Source organism: Chlorocebus sabaeus, chromosome 20, assembly GCF_047675955.1.
Source record: "Chlorocebus sabaeus isolate Y175 chromosome 20, mChlSab1.0.hap1, whole genome shotgun sequence".
NCBI lineage: Eukaryota > Metazoa > Chordata > Mammalia > Primates > Cercopithecidae > Chlorocebus > Chlorocebus sabaeus.
In genome coordinates, this window is record NC_132923.1 from 132,125,866 (window position 1) to 132,147,584 (window position 21,719).

The window sequence follows — 21,719 nt, forward strand, 5'->3', positions numbered from 1 at the left end:
CCTATAGGCGTGGCCCTGCTCAGGTGGGCCCATGTGACACCCTAGCCATGCCAGGTCTTAGGAGGATGGCGGCAGGCATTAGGGCCTCAGGAACCTGCCTGGCCTCATCAGTACAGTAGACTGGAGGGAAGGTCTCAGCATCAGCTGCTCCCTTCTCAGTCTCTTCTGGGGAAGGGAGAGAAGGTGGCCGTGCCCTGTCCCCGCATCGTGGGGGCCTTGGGGCAAAAGGGGCTGGCTGGAAGGTGTTCCCTGTACGAACGTTCAGAGACCTAAGGAAACATGTCCCCTGAACCTCTCCAGGCAGCCTCTCCCCAAGAGCATATCCTGCTGGCCCTCAGAAAGGGGGCTCCTGAGTGTGGGGCAAAAGCTGCCGCCTCCCCACTGTCCCTAAGGCTGCTGCCTTTATCCGGAAGGGAGGCCTCCTGGCCACCCAGGGGGTGTGGAGGGAAGGGCAGCTCGGAGAAGATGGCTGCAGGTGACGCCCAGCCCCTCTCCATGAGTGTGGTGAGGGCTCCCAGCCTCCCAGGACCCACCTGAGCTGAAGGACAGGGGCGGAAGGGTAGGGGCAATTCTTCCAGGAGCTGAGTTTGGCTTGAACTTTTCTCCAAAAACAGCCAGAAAACAGCGGCGGCCCTGTGTGCTTCTCTAGCCTTCGTCTCAGGCAGGCTGGAGCCCAGGTGCCGGGCCTTTCTGGACCTCTGTGTAGAGCATCCTGCTGTGGAATGAGCCGGCTCTGTTGGGGACTCTGTATGTTACCAGCTAAGCTTTTGGGTCACAGGCCCTAAACCACCTGCTTCTTCCTCCTTCTCAAGCTGTCCCCGTAACTCCTGCAGGCTGAAGAAGTCCCAAAGCCCCTGGCTTTCTTACCTGTCACACACACCTTTCTGAAGTCTCCGGGGGCCACTAGAAAGGCAAAGAGCTGAGGATCTGCCTGGATCTGCCCGGCAGTGACAACATCTTGAAGGAGTCTGAGCAAATGTCAGCTCTTCAGTTGCTTCAAAAAACACAATCAGGCCAGTCGCGGTGGCTCACACCTGTAATCCCAGCACTTTGGGTGGCTGAGGCAGGTGGATCACCTGAGGTCAAGAGTTCAAGACCAGCCTGGCCAACATGGTGAAACTCTGTTTCTACTAAAAATACAAAAATTAGCCGGGCATGGTGGTGCACGCCTGTAATCCCAGCTATTCAGGAGGCTGAGGCAGGAGAATAGCTTGAACCCGGGAAGTGGAGGTTGCAGTGAGCTGAGATCATGCCATTGCACTGTAGCCTGAGCAACAGAGAAAGACTCTGTCTCAAAAAACAAAACAACAAAGAACAAAAAACAAACAAACAAACAAAAATCCCCCAAAACCTAAAATAAATAAAATTTTAAAAAATCAAAACATAAAACAAATGTTCTCATGGTGAAACATCTGCAATCTCCTTTTAAGTCAAGGAGTTGAGTTTATGAGTGAGACTAAGAGGACATACTCAAAAGGGGCAGGAACATACTTTGTGATTAGGGGAAAGAAGGGCTGCAGGCAGAGTTCGATCCAGCCAAGCAGGGGATGAGAACACTGGAGCAGCAAGTGCAGGAAGGCCCAGGTCTCAGCATTGCTTGAGATGTCTGTTCTGAGTCCCTCTGGGTATCCAACTCCAGGCTGCACTCACAGGAGCTCAAGAAATGCTGGCCCAGGCATGGCCTAGGTGTGGCTCAACACGGAAGGTCAGATATGGCTGGTGTTTTCCTCCTGGGGACGTGGGTCCTTTCCCCAGGCTTCTGGCTTCCGAAAGGTGGCCTGGGGGTGGACAATGCCTTTGCTAGGTGCAGAGGGGCAGCCCCGCAGAGGTTCCTGATATCTGGGTTAACAGCAGACACTGTGTGCCTTCCAGGAATCAATCACACACGCAACAGCTTCAGCAGAGGCAGCGGCTTGTGTTGTTGCTTTTCTTGAAAATTTGTAAAAATGAGAGGGATCAAGAGGAAGGTAGGCGCGCTCCCAACACCCGCTTCTCTGGGCTCCAGGCTGGGTGAGCTGCGGATTCAGCCTGGCTATGGAACAGCTGTGCCGAGCGGTTTCAGTGTCTGTGTGCTATTTTTCTCCCCAGCAGCCAAAGGTAACAATAAAATCTGAGTTTACAACACACCTTGGCTACAAACGCAGCAGCAAGCTTGTTTGCTCCCTGTCTCCTCCTCTAATAGGAGACACTAGCAGCCATGGAAATCTTCTGGAAACTTCCATCCTTGTAGGCGTGGAATCTGCCAGGTGCACAGGCGGCGTGGACATATCCCGCAGAGTCCCCTGCCCTCTGCGGACCCTGCGGACTTCTTACTGAATGCCTGTTTCTTAAAGGCTTCCCTCTTCTGGGGTTGCATGGGGGCCACTGCCCTAAGAACCATGTTTTGCTTACACAATGGGGAGGAGAAGGAAGGGAGGGTACTTTTGGGGCTGAACGTTATTCCTCCGGAAGACGCTAACGTCCAAATACACAGTGCCTTGAATGACACTTTATTTGGAAGAGGAGCTTGGCCAATGTGACTAAGGAGCTCATCCTGGGTGATGAGGGCGGCCCCTAAATCCAAGGACAAGTGCTATGGGTTCAATTATGCACCCCCCAAATGAATATGCTGAAATCCTAACCTCCACTACCCGTGAACTGTGACCTTATTTGGAGACAGGGCCCTGAAAGAGGGAATCAAGTTAAAATGAGGCAATCGGGGTGGGCCCTCATCCAATAGGACTGCTGTCCTTATCAAAAGGAGAACTCTGGACACAGACACACACAGAGGAAAGACAACGGGAAGCTCTGCTGGAGATGGCATCTCAGGGCACCAGAGCTAGGAGAGAGGACAGATCCTCACAGCCCCAGGAGCCAGTCCTGCTGCTCCTTCTGGTCTCTGATGCCTTCCTCTAGACTGGAAGACTCCACACTTCCGATGATCAACTGTCAGCAGAATCCCACCCCGTGCAGCTTGAGGTCACCCTGTAGGCACAGCTCAGAGCCCAGGAGCCGAAAACCTAGCTCACCAGGAAGGGCCAGGGCACAGCTCCAAGTCTCACAGGGCAGCTCCACACCGGCCAGCTGGATCCCAGGCCCCGAGTCTCGGGCCCTGCCCAGTGCTTCCCTCAGTCCAACCTGCACCCTTCTCACAAGAAAGGGAGACTCATTTGCATCCCGGGCTGCGAGGCTGGGCCCGCTTATCCACTCACCGTGGATGCTGTGCAGACTGTGGGAAGTTGAGATGGCTGAGTTTATTAATTAATGATCCGTCTCTTGGTGTTGATGTATAATTCATTTCAATGATTTTTTTTTTTTTTTTTTTTTCCTCAGGATGTATCAGAAGACTCGGCCCCGAGCTCACCAGGGCTGGAGTTGAGCAGCAAGGCAATGGGCAGCATCCTCGGGGTCTGCAGGCCCCACAGAGCCTCAGGGGCTAATGGAAACACGGATGTGCGGTCTGGCGGCTGGGCCCAGGGCCGGTGGAGCCCTGGAGAGCTCACATGTCCCAGGTGACAGGACGCTGGTTTCAATAGGGAGGAATGACAGAGAGCCCATTGGCAGGGGAGCCAGACTGAGCGAGCCCCAGGCCCAAGGTGGAGGGAAAACCTGACCACCCAAAAAAGTCAGTGCAGTGTCCTCTGAGGAGCTGGGGTCCAGCTATCAGCAGCAAAAGACAGAATTTTCTAGCACGTTGCAAAATGACCTTTTGCTGCAGAGGGACTCCTGGGCTCTGCAGTTGCACCTGAGGGTCTGTCCTGCTCTTTCTGCCTTTCCACAGAGCACAGGGCTATTCAGGAGCTGGTCCCATGGACACAGCCCACCCTGGAGCAGGTCAGGCCCCACGGTGACCGCAAGAGCAGACTGTGACGGCCGCGCACACCCCTACACAGCATCGAGGCAGCCACTGAGAGCAGGAGTCACTCAGATGCAAACCTCAACCCCAGGGCCGGGTGGGAACACGCAGGTGCATTTGGCTGTGGCAGTGTGAGTGCATTCCTCATGCTTGGACTAAAAGGCAACCATGGGCCACGCAATGACTCCAGGGAAAAAAAGCGAGTTTGGAATAACCCTCCAGCATGCCATCGGAAGGGCCCCGTGCTCCGCCAGGGTCCGCGGGGGCCCAGGGCTCCTCTCCAAGCTGCCAAAGGCCATGCCTCATCGGCTTCCATACTCGGACCCCCTGCCCATGACCCTCATTTCCCTGCGCATTCACCCAGCACCCACAGACCCTCGCCTGGCTCCAGGCTCTACGAGTTGTCTTTGCCAAGTAGCAAATGACCACAAACGTAGCGGCTCGACCACCTGTTGGTGATCTCTGGTTCGGTGGGCAGGAGTCTGGCGATGGCTTTGTTGGGTCCTCTGCTCAAGGTCCCTCAGGGAACGCTGGGGCCAGGGCCCTGCTGTTCAGAGGCTCTGTGTACCACCCGGGGCTGGGCTGTGCTGTCATCTGCAAGCTCATCTAGAGAAGTTTCCACTTTCAAGCTTATTCCAGGCATTGGCAGGATCGGCCGAAGGACCGAGTGCTAGGCCTCCTGATGGCTGTGGATGGGGGCCGCCTTTACTTCCTGGACACCTGCGAGCCCCTGCCATTTGGGTCCCTCCAGGCCAGCAGCAGGGAGCCTTCAATTACTAAACAGGGGAGAGTCCCATCACTGCTGCTGGAGCCGTGGGTTAGGGGCAGGCCATGGTGCCATTCACACTGCAGGGGAAGGGATTCCACGGAGGTGCAAATGCCAGCAGGTGGGCACCCAGGTCCACCTCAGGGTCTTCCGGGCACCCGGGTCCTGTGTCAGGGACGTGGCCCCAGCAGCATGCCTCTCTGCTGCCCAGGGGTGAGAATATGGTTGTAGAGGCAGACACGCAGGTGGAGGACGTCAGTGACCAAGTGCTGCAGATGCAGACGGGGTCAGGGCAGCATAACCAGAGACGCCCTGGTCCTTGTGGCTGTGCAGTCAACGCCATTTAAGGGAGACTTTAGCTTTCTGCACACTGTCCCCCACAGGAGAGGGCTGGAGGCAAAGGCAATGGGCTGGGACCCCTGAAACACAGGGAGGGTGGGGCCGGGAGCCCTCCACACTCCCTGGGCTCCAGAGGGGACAGAGAGGGCGAGAGGCCACACTGTTCTGAGGCTGTGAGGGTCCTCCTGGCCTCCCCTGCTGCCCGCTGGGCTGCAAAGATACAGCCTTCATCTGCTGCTCACCCGCCCGAGCCTGGGAACGGCCGCCTGGCACAGTGAGAGCTGTGTGCGCCCCAGCTCCGAGCCGATGACTCACGGCAGAACAGATGTAACCCAAACTGCGAAGCAACGGCAGCCCGCTGCCACAGGTGGCTCGCTGTGGCGGGTGGCCCACGCTGGGGGACTGGGCTCCCAGGGGCTCTCACACAGGGATCTGCATCCCCCAGAAGCCACAGTGAGGACACAGAGGGGACAAGCCTGGCCCTCATCTTCCCTCTGGGCCAAGCCTCCGCCTCTTGGAAGCTCTTCCGTGCCTGGTTTCACCAGACACGAAGGCAGCCCCATCCCCCAGGGACCCTGAAGGAGACCAGGCCCCAGCTCAGCAGCTGGCCATGCAGTGCAGGCCCCCGGCTCTCGGCTGCTGTTTCTGTGCCTCCCAGACCCATATACTGAAGACAGGGCTTCTGAAGGCAGCTTCCTGGGCCCCTCCTGCTTGAATCAGGATTTCTGGAGAGCGGGGACCAGAAATGTGCATTTAAAACCAATTCCCCAGGTGACTCCCACCTTAACTAGAGCCACACAGTGGGCGCTGAGGGTTCAAAACTCACCTTCTTTGGGTGTTCAGAACCTGACCTCTTCCTCTGGCCCAGACACCCCCACCGGATCTCCTCTAGGCTCCCATACTTGCTGCCATCCCAGGAGCACCCACACCTGCCCCCCTCCGAGAAGCCTCCCACTCCCCACAACTCCTGGAAGCAGACTCTGCTCACCCCACTGGGCTCTTGGGGTCCACTTCCCTAAATCACGCCATTATTCAAGTGCTCTCCCCTAAACACAGGATGATGCTGGAATACCGCACGCACACAAACCCCGGCCACTGTGAGTTTCCAGTACGGCCCCCCAGGGTGGTGTTCTCCACCACACCCTGGCACAAGCACTGCAGCCTTCAAGGATTCAGGGCCTGCCCCTGTGCCCAGCTCTCTGCAGGATTCAGGGCCTGCCCCTGTGCCCAGCTCTCTGCAGGATTCAGGGCCTGCCCCTGTGCCCAGATCTCCGCAGGATTCATGGCCTACCCCTGTGCCCAGCTCTCTCCATCTCTAGGCGGGGTTGCTGATGGAGCTCCATTTCCTCCTCCACCCCGCAAGGACTCTAGGTCTCCTGGGACCCTCTGCTTTATCCCAGCGGAGGCACTCTCCCAGGGGGACATGATCCCTGGAGGTGGGAGGTGTTATGGGTTGAGGTGTGTCCTCTAAAAATTTGCATGTTGACACTCCACCCCTTAATGTGACTGTATTTGGAGATAGAGCCTTTAAAGAAGTAATTAAAATTAAACGAGGTCATTAGGGTAGACTCTAATCCATGCTGACTGGTGTCCTCATAGAGTAGGAGATGAGGACACAGACACACAAAGGGATGACACGGGGGGAGGACACGGGGAGGAGACCGTGTGTACAAGCCAAGGAGAGATGCCTTGCGAGGAGCCAGCCCTGACGACACCCTGACCTCAGACTTCTGGCCTCCAGGACGGTGGAGAACATATTTTGATTATTTGTGCTGCTCAGGCTGGACTGCTTTGCTGCAGCTGCCCAGGACACCGGCACAGGAGGCCCCCGGTTCCGTTGACTGGGCAAGTCCCACCACCAAGGAAGGAGCTGGTGGCCTCTAGGGTGACATCCTGGACATTCTGAGTTCTCTCCTAGCCTCAAGCCGCCTTTGAAGGGAAGGCGGGTGTGAACAGGGGCTCTACCTATTCATTAAATGTGTACTCTGAGCATCGGTCTCAAGCAAGCCCTGGCCAGGCACGAGGGAGACCATGACCACAGACCTGCCCGTGAGCTCCACAGGGCATCCATGGGGCAGGAGAGGACATGGGATTCTACACCAAGTATCCCAGATGGCCCACCCCACTCACATTCCTCCCCCACACACAGGAAGTGAGTGCCCACTGGAGCAACCACTTAACCTAATGCACATCTGCCTCTTCCAGGGAACTTGAAACCCTCTTTCTTGCCTGCTGAGGGCTGGAGATCCCTTTACTACTCCTCTGCCTGGGTTAGAGGTTCCTGCTGCAGGCCGCTGTCTGCACCCACTGCCCAGGGACCAGCAAGCCTTGGCTGAACTGACGCCCCAGGTGCTCCCAGCTCTCTGGACCCTGAGGGCTGACAGGCAGTTTCATTGTTCACTCTGGGCACAAGCGTGGGCAGTCCAGAGCCGGAGAGAGTGCGCCGGGGCAGGTTAGCCCTGGGTCAAACCAGCATATGCAGCTTTGCTTTGTGTCTGGAGCAGGAGGGGAGGGTGCTCGTGGAGAACAGCACCCCCCTCCAGTGTTGGCATCAGTGACTTTTAAAAGCACGGCACATTATCACCCTGGGTTTTCATTTCCTCTTTCTCTTTCACCTAAAGATCGCAAGATCTGCCTGGCTTTCAGCACTTAGGAACCCGCTCCCTGCAGCTGTCTCTAAGCCCAGAAGTTGCATTTTAAAAAACGGTTCAGACAATGGCTATGGAGTTGGCTGTGGGCCAGGAAGGGTGCTGGGAGCCAGGGGCACAGCAGGTGCAGGATCTGGGGGCGGGAGGCTTGTTGTTGCCCCTCAAGGAGTCCTGGGCTAGGTGACAGCCTGTGGAAAGCACCGTGCAGGCAGATGACGCTGGCGATTCTTGATATTGGCGAGGGGCTGGGGACGGACGGGCAGGCCCACCTCTGGGCAAGTGCAGGTGGCCATAATGAGACAGACATCGTGGTAAATGCCAGTCAATGGAGACAAACCACCGGTGGGCAGGGGCATCTTCAGAGATAAGAGGGGTGGGGGCGGGAATGCAGGGTGGTGACCCCTTCTGTGACCAGATGAGGATGTCCAGCTCATGACCAGGTGAGGGGCCACAGGTGGGACCAGGCATGCCGCCAAGGCCAGAGGAGACAGAAATCCTCCCCTGGCCAACTCCTCCTCTCCAGTCAGACCTTGCTCAGGTGCCCCCTCTCCATGAGCCTTCCTCAACCCAGCTGCCATCACCCGTGGTTCTGCCTGTCCTCTGCAGGTGCCCGTGGCTGCCACACGTGACCTCTCGGTGCACCTGCTCCTTGTCCACCCCGGCCTGGGGAGGCTGCCCAGCAACGGCGGGGGCCATGTCAGTGCAATTCCCATGGAATTTCATTCCTCCAACTACCACGGACTCTCACAAGGAAAAGGGTAAAAAGGTCGGCCCTCGGGGAGAAACACAGAATTCGGAAACCAGGCTTCTCTTGAACGCCTCTTGAGGTCTCTACAGCAAGTTCAGCTCGTCACCACCACCTGTGCACGGGCGTCAGCCTCTCAACAACACACATCAGGCTTGTTCTCATCCCTTAAGGACTTGGCTTCTGTGTTGTCCCCGTTCCTCTGTCCCTGCCACATTGTCCATTTCCATTCTCTACTGGGTCATTTGCATTGGCAGACAGACGTGCCCGAATACTCCCACAATAAAAAAAAAAAAACAATCAAAATGAAACAGAAAACCAAAACCCTCGTCCACCTCTATAATCCTCCAACTACAGCTTCCCTTTCCCCAAACCCCTGCAGAGCAAAGCTCCTCAAAATACTCAGCTCCACCCACTGCATCTGCGGCTCACCTCCCATCTCCCTTCCATCGCCCTCGGACTCTTCCCTCACCCAGTGGCCTCCACCTCACAAAAGCAGCCTCTCTCACGTCTCTGGGAGCTCTGCCACAAGGACCCCTCCATGCTCTTGGAACAGCTTTCTCCTGCAGCCTCCTGGTCTCCTCCTCCCAGTGGGCTCTTCTTCATCACTCCCGACTGCCCCTTCATTCTCCCCTCTTGCAGTCCTCACTCTGTCCAAGTGGTCCTCACCGTCTCCATGGCCTTCCAGACCCTCCACACACCTGAGGCTCCTATAAGCAGCTGCACCAGCCCCCAAGTGGCAGACTCAGGAATCCAAGGAGTACCCACAGGTGCTCCCCCGGACGGCAGCCAGGGCGGCTGGATTTCACGTGAGTGAAGGTCCGGCTCCAAGGGCTCCTTTCAATCTGCTGCTCCCCAGCTTTTGCCTCTCAATTCAATGCACCCCTTTCAGCCAAAGAAAGGGTTGCTCAGACTAAAACCTCAGGGACCCTCTAGATGGTTCTCTCCCTTACTCCCCAGCCGATGCTCTCTTGGGGCCCGCGTCCCACCTCTCCACAAGTCATCATGTCCCATCTGGAATCATTGCCTCCTGTCTTCCCCCTGGGATGCACTCAGAGAGCAGCCAGTAATTCCGGCTCAGATCACACCTCTCTTCAGTGTATCCTGTGACCCCCAGCAGTATACTCAGAATAAACCCCAAATCCTCATGACAGCCTCCAAGCCTCCTGGAACCTTATCCCAGCCCAATGCCCTGACCTGTCCCAACCCAACTCACCATGACCTGCCTTTCCCAGCACACTGGGCCTGGATGTGACCATTCTGGGCCATCCAGGTGGGCCCTAAATCCAATGACAAGTGTCCTTAGAAGACACGCAGGGAGACAGCCAGGTGGAGATACAGCCAGAGACCAGAGTGATGCCACCACAAGCCAAGAAGCACCTGGAGCCACCAGGAGCTGGAAGACGCTGGGAAGGGTCCTCACCCAGGGCCTCCGGAGAGACCACAGCCCTGCTCGTGTCATGACTTCAGACTCCGGCCTCCAGAACAGCTGGAGAATAGGTTTCTGTTGTTTAAGCCACACAGACTGTGGCAATGCGTTACAGTAGCCCCAGGACTCACACACGGACGAAGGCTGGACCTCCCGTGCACAAGATGTGTGTGAACACAGAGGATGAGGCTTGTGCTGGGTGAACGTCTGCCTTCAGAATGTCTAGGACTACAGCAGGGATTCATAACAGAATGAGGCAGGGCTGGATGCCGCAGGCCCTGCCGTGCACAGGACAGGTGTGCAGACCACAGATCGCCTCTGTGCTGTGAACTTCCACCTGTCCTGCTGCTCAGTCCTGCTAACCAACACACTTGGAACCCAGAGGGCCTCCTCTGCGCCACATATGAACCCGGGGGATTCTCCAGTGCATGGCTGGAACACGCTGAAGTTCCCTCGCATGCAACCACCGAGTAAATCAAAAGAAGACTGTGCATTTTTGTCCCAAACATCTCTGAGAGTCGTTCATCATTTTGGAAAGTCACCTGCCCTCAGTGTGATGCAACTGTCCCAGCTGCGGCAGACGTGTTCCCAGTGACCCTATGCAGAGACCAGCCTTTGACCGCCTCAGCACACATACAGATAAAATGCTGCATATATGCACGTAAGCACCAGACCCCTCCAGTGAAGATGGGCTGGGGCACTTAAATGCACATATACAGCGTTTTACTCTAAATTACTCTCCTTTGCATGTCCTCCTCAGCACAGTTAGGACACTACATCACGATTTTAAAACACAGATTATATTTTCTATGCAAGGTGCATTGGTAGTGTGTAAAGGGAGTGTCACAAAATCCATCACAAACTTGGGCACTGGCTCTTCAAGGGTTAGGATAGTCTGGCCTTTCTTTCTCTTCTCTTCAGCCATCTTTGCCCAACCCAAGATTCCCCAGCAGCCCCTATCCACACAGCCTCTCTTCTTCCTCCCTGCCATAGACAGCACCGACTTTCTCCTTGCAGAGGTGAGAATAAGTGACAAGGACCCAAGGGGGGTCTCAGTAGCTTGGCCTTGGTCTCAGGACACATCCGTGAAGTCCTGGCCGGGGATGCACCAGAGGGTGTCTCTGAAATCACATGGTGGGGGACATCTGACTCTTCCAACTGCCTGTCATGGCTTTGCTGACATGATGGACAGGACCCCCCGGAGCTTCCAGAAGGGTCAAGAAGACAGGAATCTTCTTTGATCGTGGCCTTTGGCTTTGCTGATGGGCAGGACCTCCTGGAGCTTCAGAAGGGTCAAGAAGACCAGGAATCTTCTTTGATCAGTGGCCTTTACACACAGACCAAGAACTTCCACTTGGATCTAGACCCCACACTCAGGGCATCCTGATGCTTCAGGCAGAAGAGGTATGTGGTAGGAGGGTCCTCAAGCCCCAAAGAGCACCCCTAGAATCACAGAAAGTGCCATGGTCCTGCAGTCAGGAGAGCTGGGTTCTGCCCCAGTCCCCACTCACAAGTGCCTGGGCTTCTATCAGCTGCAGACCCCCCTCCTTCCTCCTTTCCAGGGTGGTTTGAAGAACAACACATTCGCTGGGCAAACTGTGAAGTGCTATTCTAGCTACGTGAAGGGAGGAGCTTGTGCAACTGTAAAGTGCTATTCCAGCTATGTAAAGGGGAGAGTCAGGCCCCTTGCAAAGGAAACGGTGCTAGCTCCACCCCCATCTCTGTCCCCCATCCTCTCCATGGGGCTCACACAAACTACGCCTCGGGTGTGTTGACCTGGCACATTAAGGGAGCCAGACTGAGGGCTTCCTAAGGTAGGTCTGACCACCACAGTGAGAACTGAGGCCTTCCAGGCAGGGAAAGATCATGATATGGACAGAACAGCACTGAGCAGGCAGCCCTACTACCTAACTGACCTCAGAAGAGGATATCAAAGGTCACAGAAAGCAAATGGCATTTTCCCACCACAAACACCATTCGATTACCCCGGCATAGCCACCAGTGAGGTGGGCTTCGTGCGTCTTTTAAGACCTGACTCAACTACGCATGCTCCCTACGGCACTCAGCTTCCCACGTGAGCTGGCACGGTCCCGTCTCAGAACAACCTTGTCAGAGAGAAACTGCTTCCCCATTTTGCAGGCAAAGATTCAGAGGACCATGGGGTCACATGGTGGAGCCAAGGACACCTGCAGCCATGGCCTGGGTCCATCTCGGCCAAGGTGGACGCTCTCTCTCCTGGCACCAGCTTTGTCCCTGACATGTCCCACCCATCGGTCACCTCTGGGGAGAGATTTTCAGTCTCTCTGTTCCTCCAACAAACTTGGTTTCGTCAGTGCTGAAAGAAACTTCTGGAAAGGGAAGCTTTTTCCCTTTATTTTGCATCATCGCACCCTTACAACAGACTGCAAGGCGGACAGTTGTGACATTCACTGAACCATGTTGAACAACATTGAAAGCAGGGACCCGAAGCCTGTCTTCACATCTAACCACGTGGCATATGGGTCCATCACGCGTTCGTCTGCCTCTGAATTTGGCTGAGTCTCTGGGACTGAGTGTCAGTGACCAACTGGGGAGCCCTCAAGCATCACTTGCAACTTATCTGCTGCAAAGATGAGGGTGATGCTTTTTCTACCAGCAGGATTCACATGGCAGCCTTTCAAGCTAGACATCCACAACACAGTCCACTCCTGGGCAGAGGTTGGGCAGAGGGTTCGACCAGGAGAAAGGGTGGCTCGCCATCACAAAATGGCAGCTTAAAATTGAACCCACAGCCATTGGTCCCACCTGGCCCCCAGCTTGCCTGTGTACATAGACCACGGAGCTCACTGCTGAGTCCCCAAGGCAGCCGACTGTGGACGCTGGCAGGGAGGGAAGGGGTGCACCTCTCCAGCATTCTTTCACTGATGGCAAGTTGGGGAAGGGGGTCCTCCAAAACCATCCTTCCTGCTCCTTGCAGAGGGAACACCAAGACTCGCCCATTCTTAGGGCAATTCGGAGCAAGAGGAGGGACCTTGGAGTCATCTTATTCAGCATCTGTTCCAGAGGCCAAGAAACTGAGCTGCAGGGAGGTGGAGGCCTGGCCGGGCTCCCTCCACTATCCAGGCCTGCAGGAGCTCTGCCTACTCTATCTCAGCCCCCCGCACCCCGCCAAGATGGGCTCTTGTGCCTCCCCTACCCACCCCAGGGCTCGGCTCCAAGAAACCTGCAACAGCTTCTGTCTGCTTCCAATCTGTATTGCCAGAATAACAATTGGGCAATTGATGAAGCTGTGGCTTGGTGACATTTCCTCTACCGTCCTTACCTGTCATTTCTCTCTTGTGCAAGGATATGTCTTTATCCATCTTGCTTTCCCAACTGGAATTTTTAACTCCTAAAAAAGAGGAGGAGGGGCCACGTTTTGCATCTCCTCACCCTGTTCCTACCCCAAGTAAGTGTGGCATTTACTATCAACTAAGCAGAGAGTTGATGGTTCATTGAATAATTGATTAAGAAGCCAGACATTCTAAAACTGGTCCTTGTAACACAGTAAAACAAAAAGTCTAAAAATGCTGTTCTAACATTTAATCTCAACACTCAGAATCATTCCCCTGTGAGCGGATAGAAATCATGAATTCAATTCACTATATATCAAACAGATTTGTTATCAATCCAGGGTTTTGTGACGTTCATGACGTAAGGAAAGGCATATCCTACAAGGGTGTGTTTTGTGCAGCCGCCAGCTACCTGAGTAGTCAGTGACCCCACCCATTCCCTTAAAGGAGACTGGTTTCCAGGTAGAGAGGGGTGTTCATTAAGGCCTTCCTCTTCTTGCTGGAAACTCCTGAACAGGTCAACAAGTAAAGGCACCTCTCCGGGGCCTGGTGAAGGAAGACAGAGTTGAACCCAGCAGCTGTCCCACAGAAAGTGCCTTAGGAGGCCGGGGGTGGTGGCTCATGCCTGTAATCCCAGCACTTTGGGAGGTTGATGCAGACGGATAACAAGGTCAAGAAATCGAGACCATCCTGGCCAACATAGTGAAACCCTGTCTCTACTAAAAATACAAAAATTAGCTGAGCTTGGTGGCACGTGCCTGCAGTCCCAGCTACTTGGGAGGCTGAGGCAGGAGAACTGCTTGAACCCGGGAGACAGAGGTTGCAGTGAGCCAAGATCGCACCACTGCACTCCAGCCTGGTGACAAAATGAAACTCCATCTAAAAAAAAGGAAAGAAAGTACCTTAAGTGGGCATCTCAGTTCTTAAGGATTAAAGACCTTTCACATCCCTAGCATGCCCTTGGAAGGAGAACGAGGGCCTGAGGCAATGAAGAAGCTTAAGAAGGACTACATGCAATAAGTTGAAGCCAGGAACATTTGAGAGGGAAATGCAAGAAGACCTACAACACAGTCGTGTCCAGAAGAATCAGAGGCTGGATTTTCATGAGTTGGAGCACACTTATCCATTGGGTATGAACACAAGTTTGCTCAACAAAAACACAGGGAGTGCTCTAAGTGGCTGACTGGGTCCAGTGAGATGTTGGCCAACATAAAACCGCAACCACAGGCCACCACCAGAACCATGGCACTCAGGATTTGCCACGCTGCGTCCATTCAGAAGATCCCAGTTAAGACCCTAAAGACCAGCCTCGCTGTGTATAAAGTTTAGGATCTTTTGTAGCGCTCCAAGCACTCATTTGTCCTTTGATTCTCTTATCCCAATTAAGCCACTCAAAACTTTTGAAGTTCATGAGTCATTTGCTTCATATATCTTTAAATTAAGGACAGATTCACTTCCCTGGTAGCAAACACCCAGCAATTAATTAAAAGGGGCTCAGCATTAAAACGGCCATTGCAGCTTTAAACCAAAGGGGAAGAGGACATCTCTCCCTGTGACATCTGCTTCTCATTTTCTTCCACTCCAATTCTGGTGTTTAGAAAATATTTCACCATCATAAGGCTTGCTCCTAAGGTTGGCTGCCTTGCATTGATGCTTAGGTCAGCTGACCACTGGGGTGCAGAGAAAATGACACCAGCTTGTCACCTGTGCTTACAGAGGGACATACCTAAAGGACACGGAAGGCCCCCCCACCCGCTCCCACTCGGTGACAAGGACAAAGCAAACTTGGAAATCATCCTTAGAAATGCATGAGTGAATTCCAATGTAAAAATTTCCAGGCCAGACTTGGATGACATCTGAGCCATCTCATCCTTGAGCTGCTGGATGTCACGAATACGTGACTGACTGAACAGAGGCAAACCCTGAATGACGATGGGAACCTAGAGGATTTCGGGGCCCCTCCTGGGTGGCGAGTTTTCTGAGAGACAGAACATGAGCTTGGGAAAGCGGCAGATTGGCCTGAGCAGGCGTGAAAGTCTTGGGGCCAGGTGCCAGCATGCAAGGTTTAGGAAACCTACATTGAACACTAACTGTAGACCAAGTACTCCTGCCCCTGGCATTCCCACAGTGGGCATATTCAGAAACCCAAATCAGTTGGTTTGAATTCTCCACAAGTTTCCTTTACATGTTTTGAGATAAAAGCTCAGAAAATGACTTTCTGTTTTTCTCCCAGGAGACTCTGTGATTCCAGATTCGAAAACTGATCAGCAAGAGAGCTGTCATAGAAGGCTGGGGCTGCACTGTGGGGTGCCTCCTCCCCGACCTCGAGCTAGCTTCTGACCCATCTGACGGTCACACTCTGCCAGTGCTCACATGAGGCTGGCGCTCAATGCCTTCGTGAACCTGCGCCAGGTGATTTTCCATCCCAAGAGGTTCCTGGCTAGTGCCATCTATACCTCTGCACAGAGCGCCAAGGTCAGGGACGTGGCTGCAGGAACTCATCAAATGACCCGTCAATAGAGCAGTAAAGGTAGTGGCAGCAAATTAGCACAATGATAACCATCATCATCATCACCACAATTATCATCATCATCACTATCATCAGCATCATCACTATCATCACCATCTCCATTATTATCATCTCCATCATCACCACCATCATCATCTATCATCACCATCATCACCACCATTTCCACCATTACCATCATTATCATCACCATCAACACCACCATTACCATCATTATCATCACCACCATTTCCACCATTACCATCATTATCATCACCATCATCATCACCATCATCATCATCATCATCACCATCATCACCACCATTTCCACCATTACCATCATTATCATCACCATCAACACCACCATTACCATCATTATCATCACCACCATTTCCACCATTACCATCATTATCATCACCATCATCATCACCATCATCATCATCATCATCACCATCATCACCACCATTTCCACCATTGCCATCATTTTCATCACCATCATCATCACCATCATCATCACCATTTCCACCGTTACCATCACTATCATCACCATCATCATCAACACCATCATCACCATTTCCACCATTACCATCATTATCATCACCATCATCAACACCATTTCCACCATTACCATCATTATCATCACCATCATCATCATCACCATCATCACCACCATTTCCACCATTACCATCATTATCATCACCATCATCAACACCATTTCCACCATTACCATCATCATCACCATCATTATCATCACCACCATTTCCACCCTTACCATCATTTTCATCACCATCATCATCACCATCATCATCACCATTTCCACCGTTACCATCATTATCATCACCATCATCATCAACACCATCATCACCATTTCCATCATTACTGTCATCACCATCATCATCATCACCATCATCACCATTTCCACCATTACCATCATCATCATCACCATCATCACCACCATTTCCACCATTACCATCATTATCATCACCATCATCATCATTACCATTTCCACCATTACCATCATTATCATCACCATCATCAACACCATTACCATCATTATCATCACCATCAACACCACCATTACCATCATCATCATCACCACCATTTCCACCATTACCATCACTGTCATCACCATCATCATCATCACCATCATCACCACCATTTCCACCATTACCATCATTATCATCACCATCATCAACACCATTTCCACCATTACCATCATCATCACCACCATTTCCACCATTACCATCATTATCATCACCATCAACACCACCATTACCATCATTATCATCACCACCATTTCCACCATTACCATCATTTTCATCACCATCATCATCATCACCATTTCCACCATTACCATCATTATCATCACCATCATCTCCATCACTATCATCCTTATCATCACCATCATCATCACCATCACCATTCTTATATTAACAGCAGCAGGTACATACTGAGAACTGTTATGTGGCAGGCACTGAGTACTTGACATGCTCTGTCTCACTGAATCTTTACAACAACATTATGAGATGGTTAACTCTATCATCCCCGCTGGCACAGAGAGGACAAGCACGTTGCCCAAATTTACACAGCAATCATGAGCTGAAGCCAGGAATCTGAAGACAGGTAGTGGGACTCTTAACCATTAACCTGAAACACAAAAAGATTTCCCAATTACTTCATAGGTAGGGTGAATCCTGACAGGGAACCCTTTAGTCATTCCAGCAGCTATCCCAAGTAATGTTACTTCCTGAGAAATTTCAGAGTGCCCCAAGTCACCAGCCACGTTTCCTCTCTGCGCCCAGCAATACCTGTGCTACAGACAGACAGAAAAATATGATGTGTCCCTTCTAAATATTTCTCTGCAGAAACAAAAATAAAATTTATAAATCCTCAAATGTGATACCAAAGATCTCTTTTTGGACAGGTGAAATTCACTTAATGGATGTTTCATCCACCTCCTAAAATTCCAATTCCAAATTCTGGGGTGCCCCACAGTGAGTGGCAAAGCTTGCTGTGTCTGAGATGATAAGACTCCCAAGTCCCTGGTAGCCTGTTCTGCCTCTGACACTGGAAACCCTGTCCTCCTCAGGCCACTCTTGCTGGGTATAAAAACAACTGATGAGTATGGAGAATTGTTTGGTGCCAGGTGCCTTATTTTATGCTCCATGTTCATCCATGAAACTCTCACAGCAACCGTTTAGGAAAAATATTTCTAAGCCTCAGTTTTTCAGGTGAAGAAAAGGAAATCAGGAGAGAAGAGACCTTTTCCAGGGTCACGTGGTGACATGCGACAGAGCCCAGATTCTCGCCCAGATCTTCAGCCTTGAGGCAGCTGCTAACTAACCGTAGCAATGCCTGGCCTCCCAGATTGCAGCTCTGGAATCCCCAAGACCACTTCTGCTGCCTTAGATGTCTGAGAAGTGTGAGTCGTGTTCACGTTCCACCAAATGCTGGGGGCCCAGATCTACATCTGATGACTGCCAAGCAAGGGAGTTCCAGGGAGTTCAGCCCTCTGTCCCATCACTCCTTCCATCTAGGGAAGCTTTAACAGTTGTTTTCCTCCCCCCTCCCCCATCCTCCTCTACTTGGGAACTCCAGATAAGGATAGTATGCAGCCTGTTCTCAGTGGCCTAAGCAAAGATCTCACCTCCTACATCACCAACCAGTACTTCCCAGTATCTAACCTAAATTGTTCTTGCTCTGGTCTAATTCATTTACATGGTACCCGCTGGTCTATGAGGAATCCCGTTAGGGGAACCATCCCCGCATTTCCTCTCTTCCCTTTGCCTTGGCCAGGAAGCTCAGGACGGTGGCCCAGCCCTGATGAGCGCTGCTGTAAACCACCTGTTCCCTTCCCTGTGGCCCAGCGTCGCGTTCCAGAATTAAGATTTCTCTGCATTAGAAACAAACACACATATTTTCCTCTTTTTAGATTTGTTTTGCTAAACAAATTAATCTAGCACCAGATTATATTATGAAGAACCATAAATCGCTTCCAAGATAAGCATCTGTCGAGATGGATTAGCAACATCCAATGCACTGTGAATTAATTTGCTAAGCCTACAACGCTGTCCCGTGTGTTTAACTTTAGTAATAACAAATGTAATTTGGAATAAATGGGAACTTGTTTCCTCATCCATGTCTATACAGTAAGTGATGTATACAGAGAAGGTGACAGTAAGGGAGAGGAGCACGAAATTCTATTATGAGGATGGCTGCTGAGTTTACTGAGGTGAAAATGAACACTCTGTAAACTGCTAGCAGGCGCCTGACAGTGCAGGATGAAATGCAGACCCTGCGTGTCCGTGGGTTCCCAAAAGAGGCTGCCTGGGAGGTAGCCGACGCAGGACCTCCAGAGTCTCTTCCTCCGGAGCCTCTTGCTCCAGAGCCTCTCCAGGCACGGCCCTCAGCATCCGCAGGGAGCCCAGGCTGTGCTTCCATAGAAACACTGCTCTCTAGGGAACAGGAGCTCAGAATAAAAACTGCAGGTTCTCTTGTCCAGGTGAAGGAAGAAAGTAGGTCAGCGGCTGAAGGACAAAAGCCACCCACCCCACGAAAACCTGTCCAACGACTGCCTGGTGCCTGCCTGCCCAAGATGAGGAGGAACCAGGGCCAGGATGCAGTCTAGCGAGGATGCAGAGGGCCTGGATGCCGTGCCGGCCGCCTGCAGATGAGCTCTGAAGAGCAGTTGTCTTCCCTCCCCTTGATTCTGCAGAGGCCTGGATGGAGCCTACCGTGCCCACAAGCTGGAGGTTGTGGAAAGCAAGCTGTGAGGAGGCCACAGGGCGCCCCCACCCATTTTGCACTGATGCCCTGAAATCTGCATCCAATTTTAAAGTTAGCAAATGTTGCTGCTTGTCTAGAATGCGCACACACAGATCTAGGTTGTGAACTTCTAAGCCAACCTGGCACATCGGGCCGTGCCTGTTAACAGAGGCAGAGAACACTGGAGGGAGGTGAGGGTGTGCCCGGGGCTCTGCGCTCTCCCCCGCAGGCCTGCCGTGAAGCCTGGTGACATCAGTGCTGGCTACCAGTTCAGGGACAAGCCCTGGCTTGGGAGATTTCCAAGGGCTACTCCTTTCAAAGCAAATGGAGGACAACGTATAGGAGGAAAATAAAAAACAACAAAACTGCGCGGGAGGAGATATTCCAAAGCCAATGAACTGTGTGTGTCCACAGGCAGCTAGGATAACAGCAGCAGAAGAACCAAAGCCCTTTGTTCTGATCTCCGTCCTCCAAACACCCTCCTGACACATCCCCAGGGAGCCGAACGCTGCCACCTGAACCACTGTCTGTGAAGCTTCTGTTAACACTGCTGGGAAGTTATTCCTTTTAGCTGGCCTCGGCCTTTCTTGCTATTTAAGGCCATTCCTAATCCTTGACCAAAGTCAAGTTGGCAGGCACCTTGCCCCCACCCATGGGTCCCACACCCTTGAAGACTTTTGAAGACTCCGGGGCAGGGGGATCCTTAACTGTATCACGAGACAAGCAAGCATCTTACTCAAGGGCCGGCCCCAGAGACAAAATTCTACGATTCTGGAAGACGTGGCTGTGTGTGGTGGATTCCACCAGTCTGTAACAGGGGTGCAGCACCTGGCAGATTCAGCTGATAACTAATGGCGGCACAAGGGGTGCAGCACACACTTCTAGATACATGCTAAAAAGGGAAACTCTCCCTTCTCACGCCCCCTTCCTCTAAGGCACAGCCTGTATTTGCCAGTCTACACGCATGTGCAAGCTCATGGACACATCACGCCTGCATCTCTTGGAGCCTCCACACGTAGCTTCACCCCAGGGACATCTAAGCATCTCTCCCGAGTCACGCCCCCAGCCCTCAACCCCAAGCAAACCCAAACCAGAAGAGAGATGGCCGTACCTGAGGCCTCCCCCAGAATCCTTGGGGGCTGGGTGACTTCCCCATTGTTGCTGGGACTGGTGGAAGGCTCTGTTGTGCTAACCCCACCTGGGATCCTTCTCCGGGGATCCAGGGACTCGGTGAACCCCTTAGTCTGCAGCATCATGGGGGTGGCCGTGGTGGTGGTGGTGGCGGCCACAGTTGTCTTCCGTGTTTGTAGGATGGAGACCGTGGTGGGGCCGTAAACGCCCGGAAATGTGTTGGACTCCAGGGCCTCCTCGTCCCCTGTGGGCCCCCAGGCGATGAACTCAGTCTCTGTGGTGGGCCGGCTGCCTCTGGAGTCGAAGCTGCTGAGACCGTCCCCCTGCAGGTGCCTCTTGCCCCTTCTCAGGAGGGCCTGCTGCTCCGGGGCCCCACCGGCCACCGCGGAGGACGAGGACGAGGATGAGGAGGCGAGAGAAGGGCTGGATTTGGCAGCAGCTGGGGGCTTGGCCAGTCCTGCCTTGGGCACGAGGGCGGCCGCCTGGTCCCGGGGCCTGTGAGCCCGTCTGGCTCGGGGCATCTGCATTTGCCCGTGGATCCGCTCCACGCGGGGCGGCCGGGGACTCCACACGGGGGCCGGGACCCGCGCTGGCTGTCCACTCCTAAAACTCCACAGCCGGGGCGGCCGGGGCGGTGACCGAGGCAGGAGCCAGAACTCGGGCCCCGGGCCCAGGGCCTCGCAGGCGGGCAGGTCCACGGCGAGCTGAAACATGGCTATCAGTATCCAGGCATGGCTTCCGAGGGGGCGGCCCGGCCAGCGGATGGACATGGAGCTGTGCGGAGGGGAGGAGAGAAGAGCGGTCAGTGGAAGCCTAGCGGGGGGCACTGGGCCCCGGGGCCCTCTCTCTCCACCCCCTACGGTGACAAGGACGCTCTCTTCTTCTAGAAAGAGCTCCTCCTAACTTCAAAAGGGAAGCCGAACCCCTTCCTCCCTTCACTTCAAAGGCTGACTCACGTGCGGTTTATTCATCAGATCTGAAAAGAACAGTGCGGGCTGCAAGGGTGCGGGGAGCTGCTTCCCAGCACCGCGGGGCTCAGGCGCCTGCCAGGCACACAGCTGGCTGGGGGCCGAATCGTCCATTTCACCGGAGGGAAAACCGAGCCTCAGAAACCCTCAGCCCTCAGGTCAGTCTTGACAAGATGACCTGAAAAGACCTGAGTCCCTCCTTCCTTTGGCCCATCACAAGACGAGAGGACGTCGTAAGTGAGAGGATGGCAGAACAGGACACCGGCCTCCACCTGG

The 21,719-nt window shown here is 53.5% G+C and overlaps 1 protein-coding gene across 1 annotated transcript in view; it reads right to left on the reverse strand.

Annotated features, from left to right (window-relative positions):
* Positions 1-21,719, reverse strand: part of AJAP1 (adherens junctions associated protein 1) — a 139,938-nt gene that overhangs the window by 60,304 nt on the left and 57,915 nt on the right. The window contains exon 2 of the mRNA XM_007980836.3: positions 20,456-21,249. Within this exon, the coding sequence (XP_007979027.1) occupies positions 20,456-21,249 (794 nt within the window). The remainder of the gene's footprint in view (positions 1-20,455; positions 21,250-21,719) is intronic.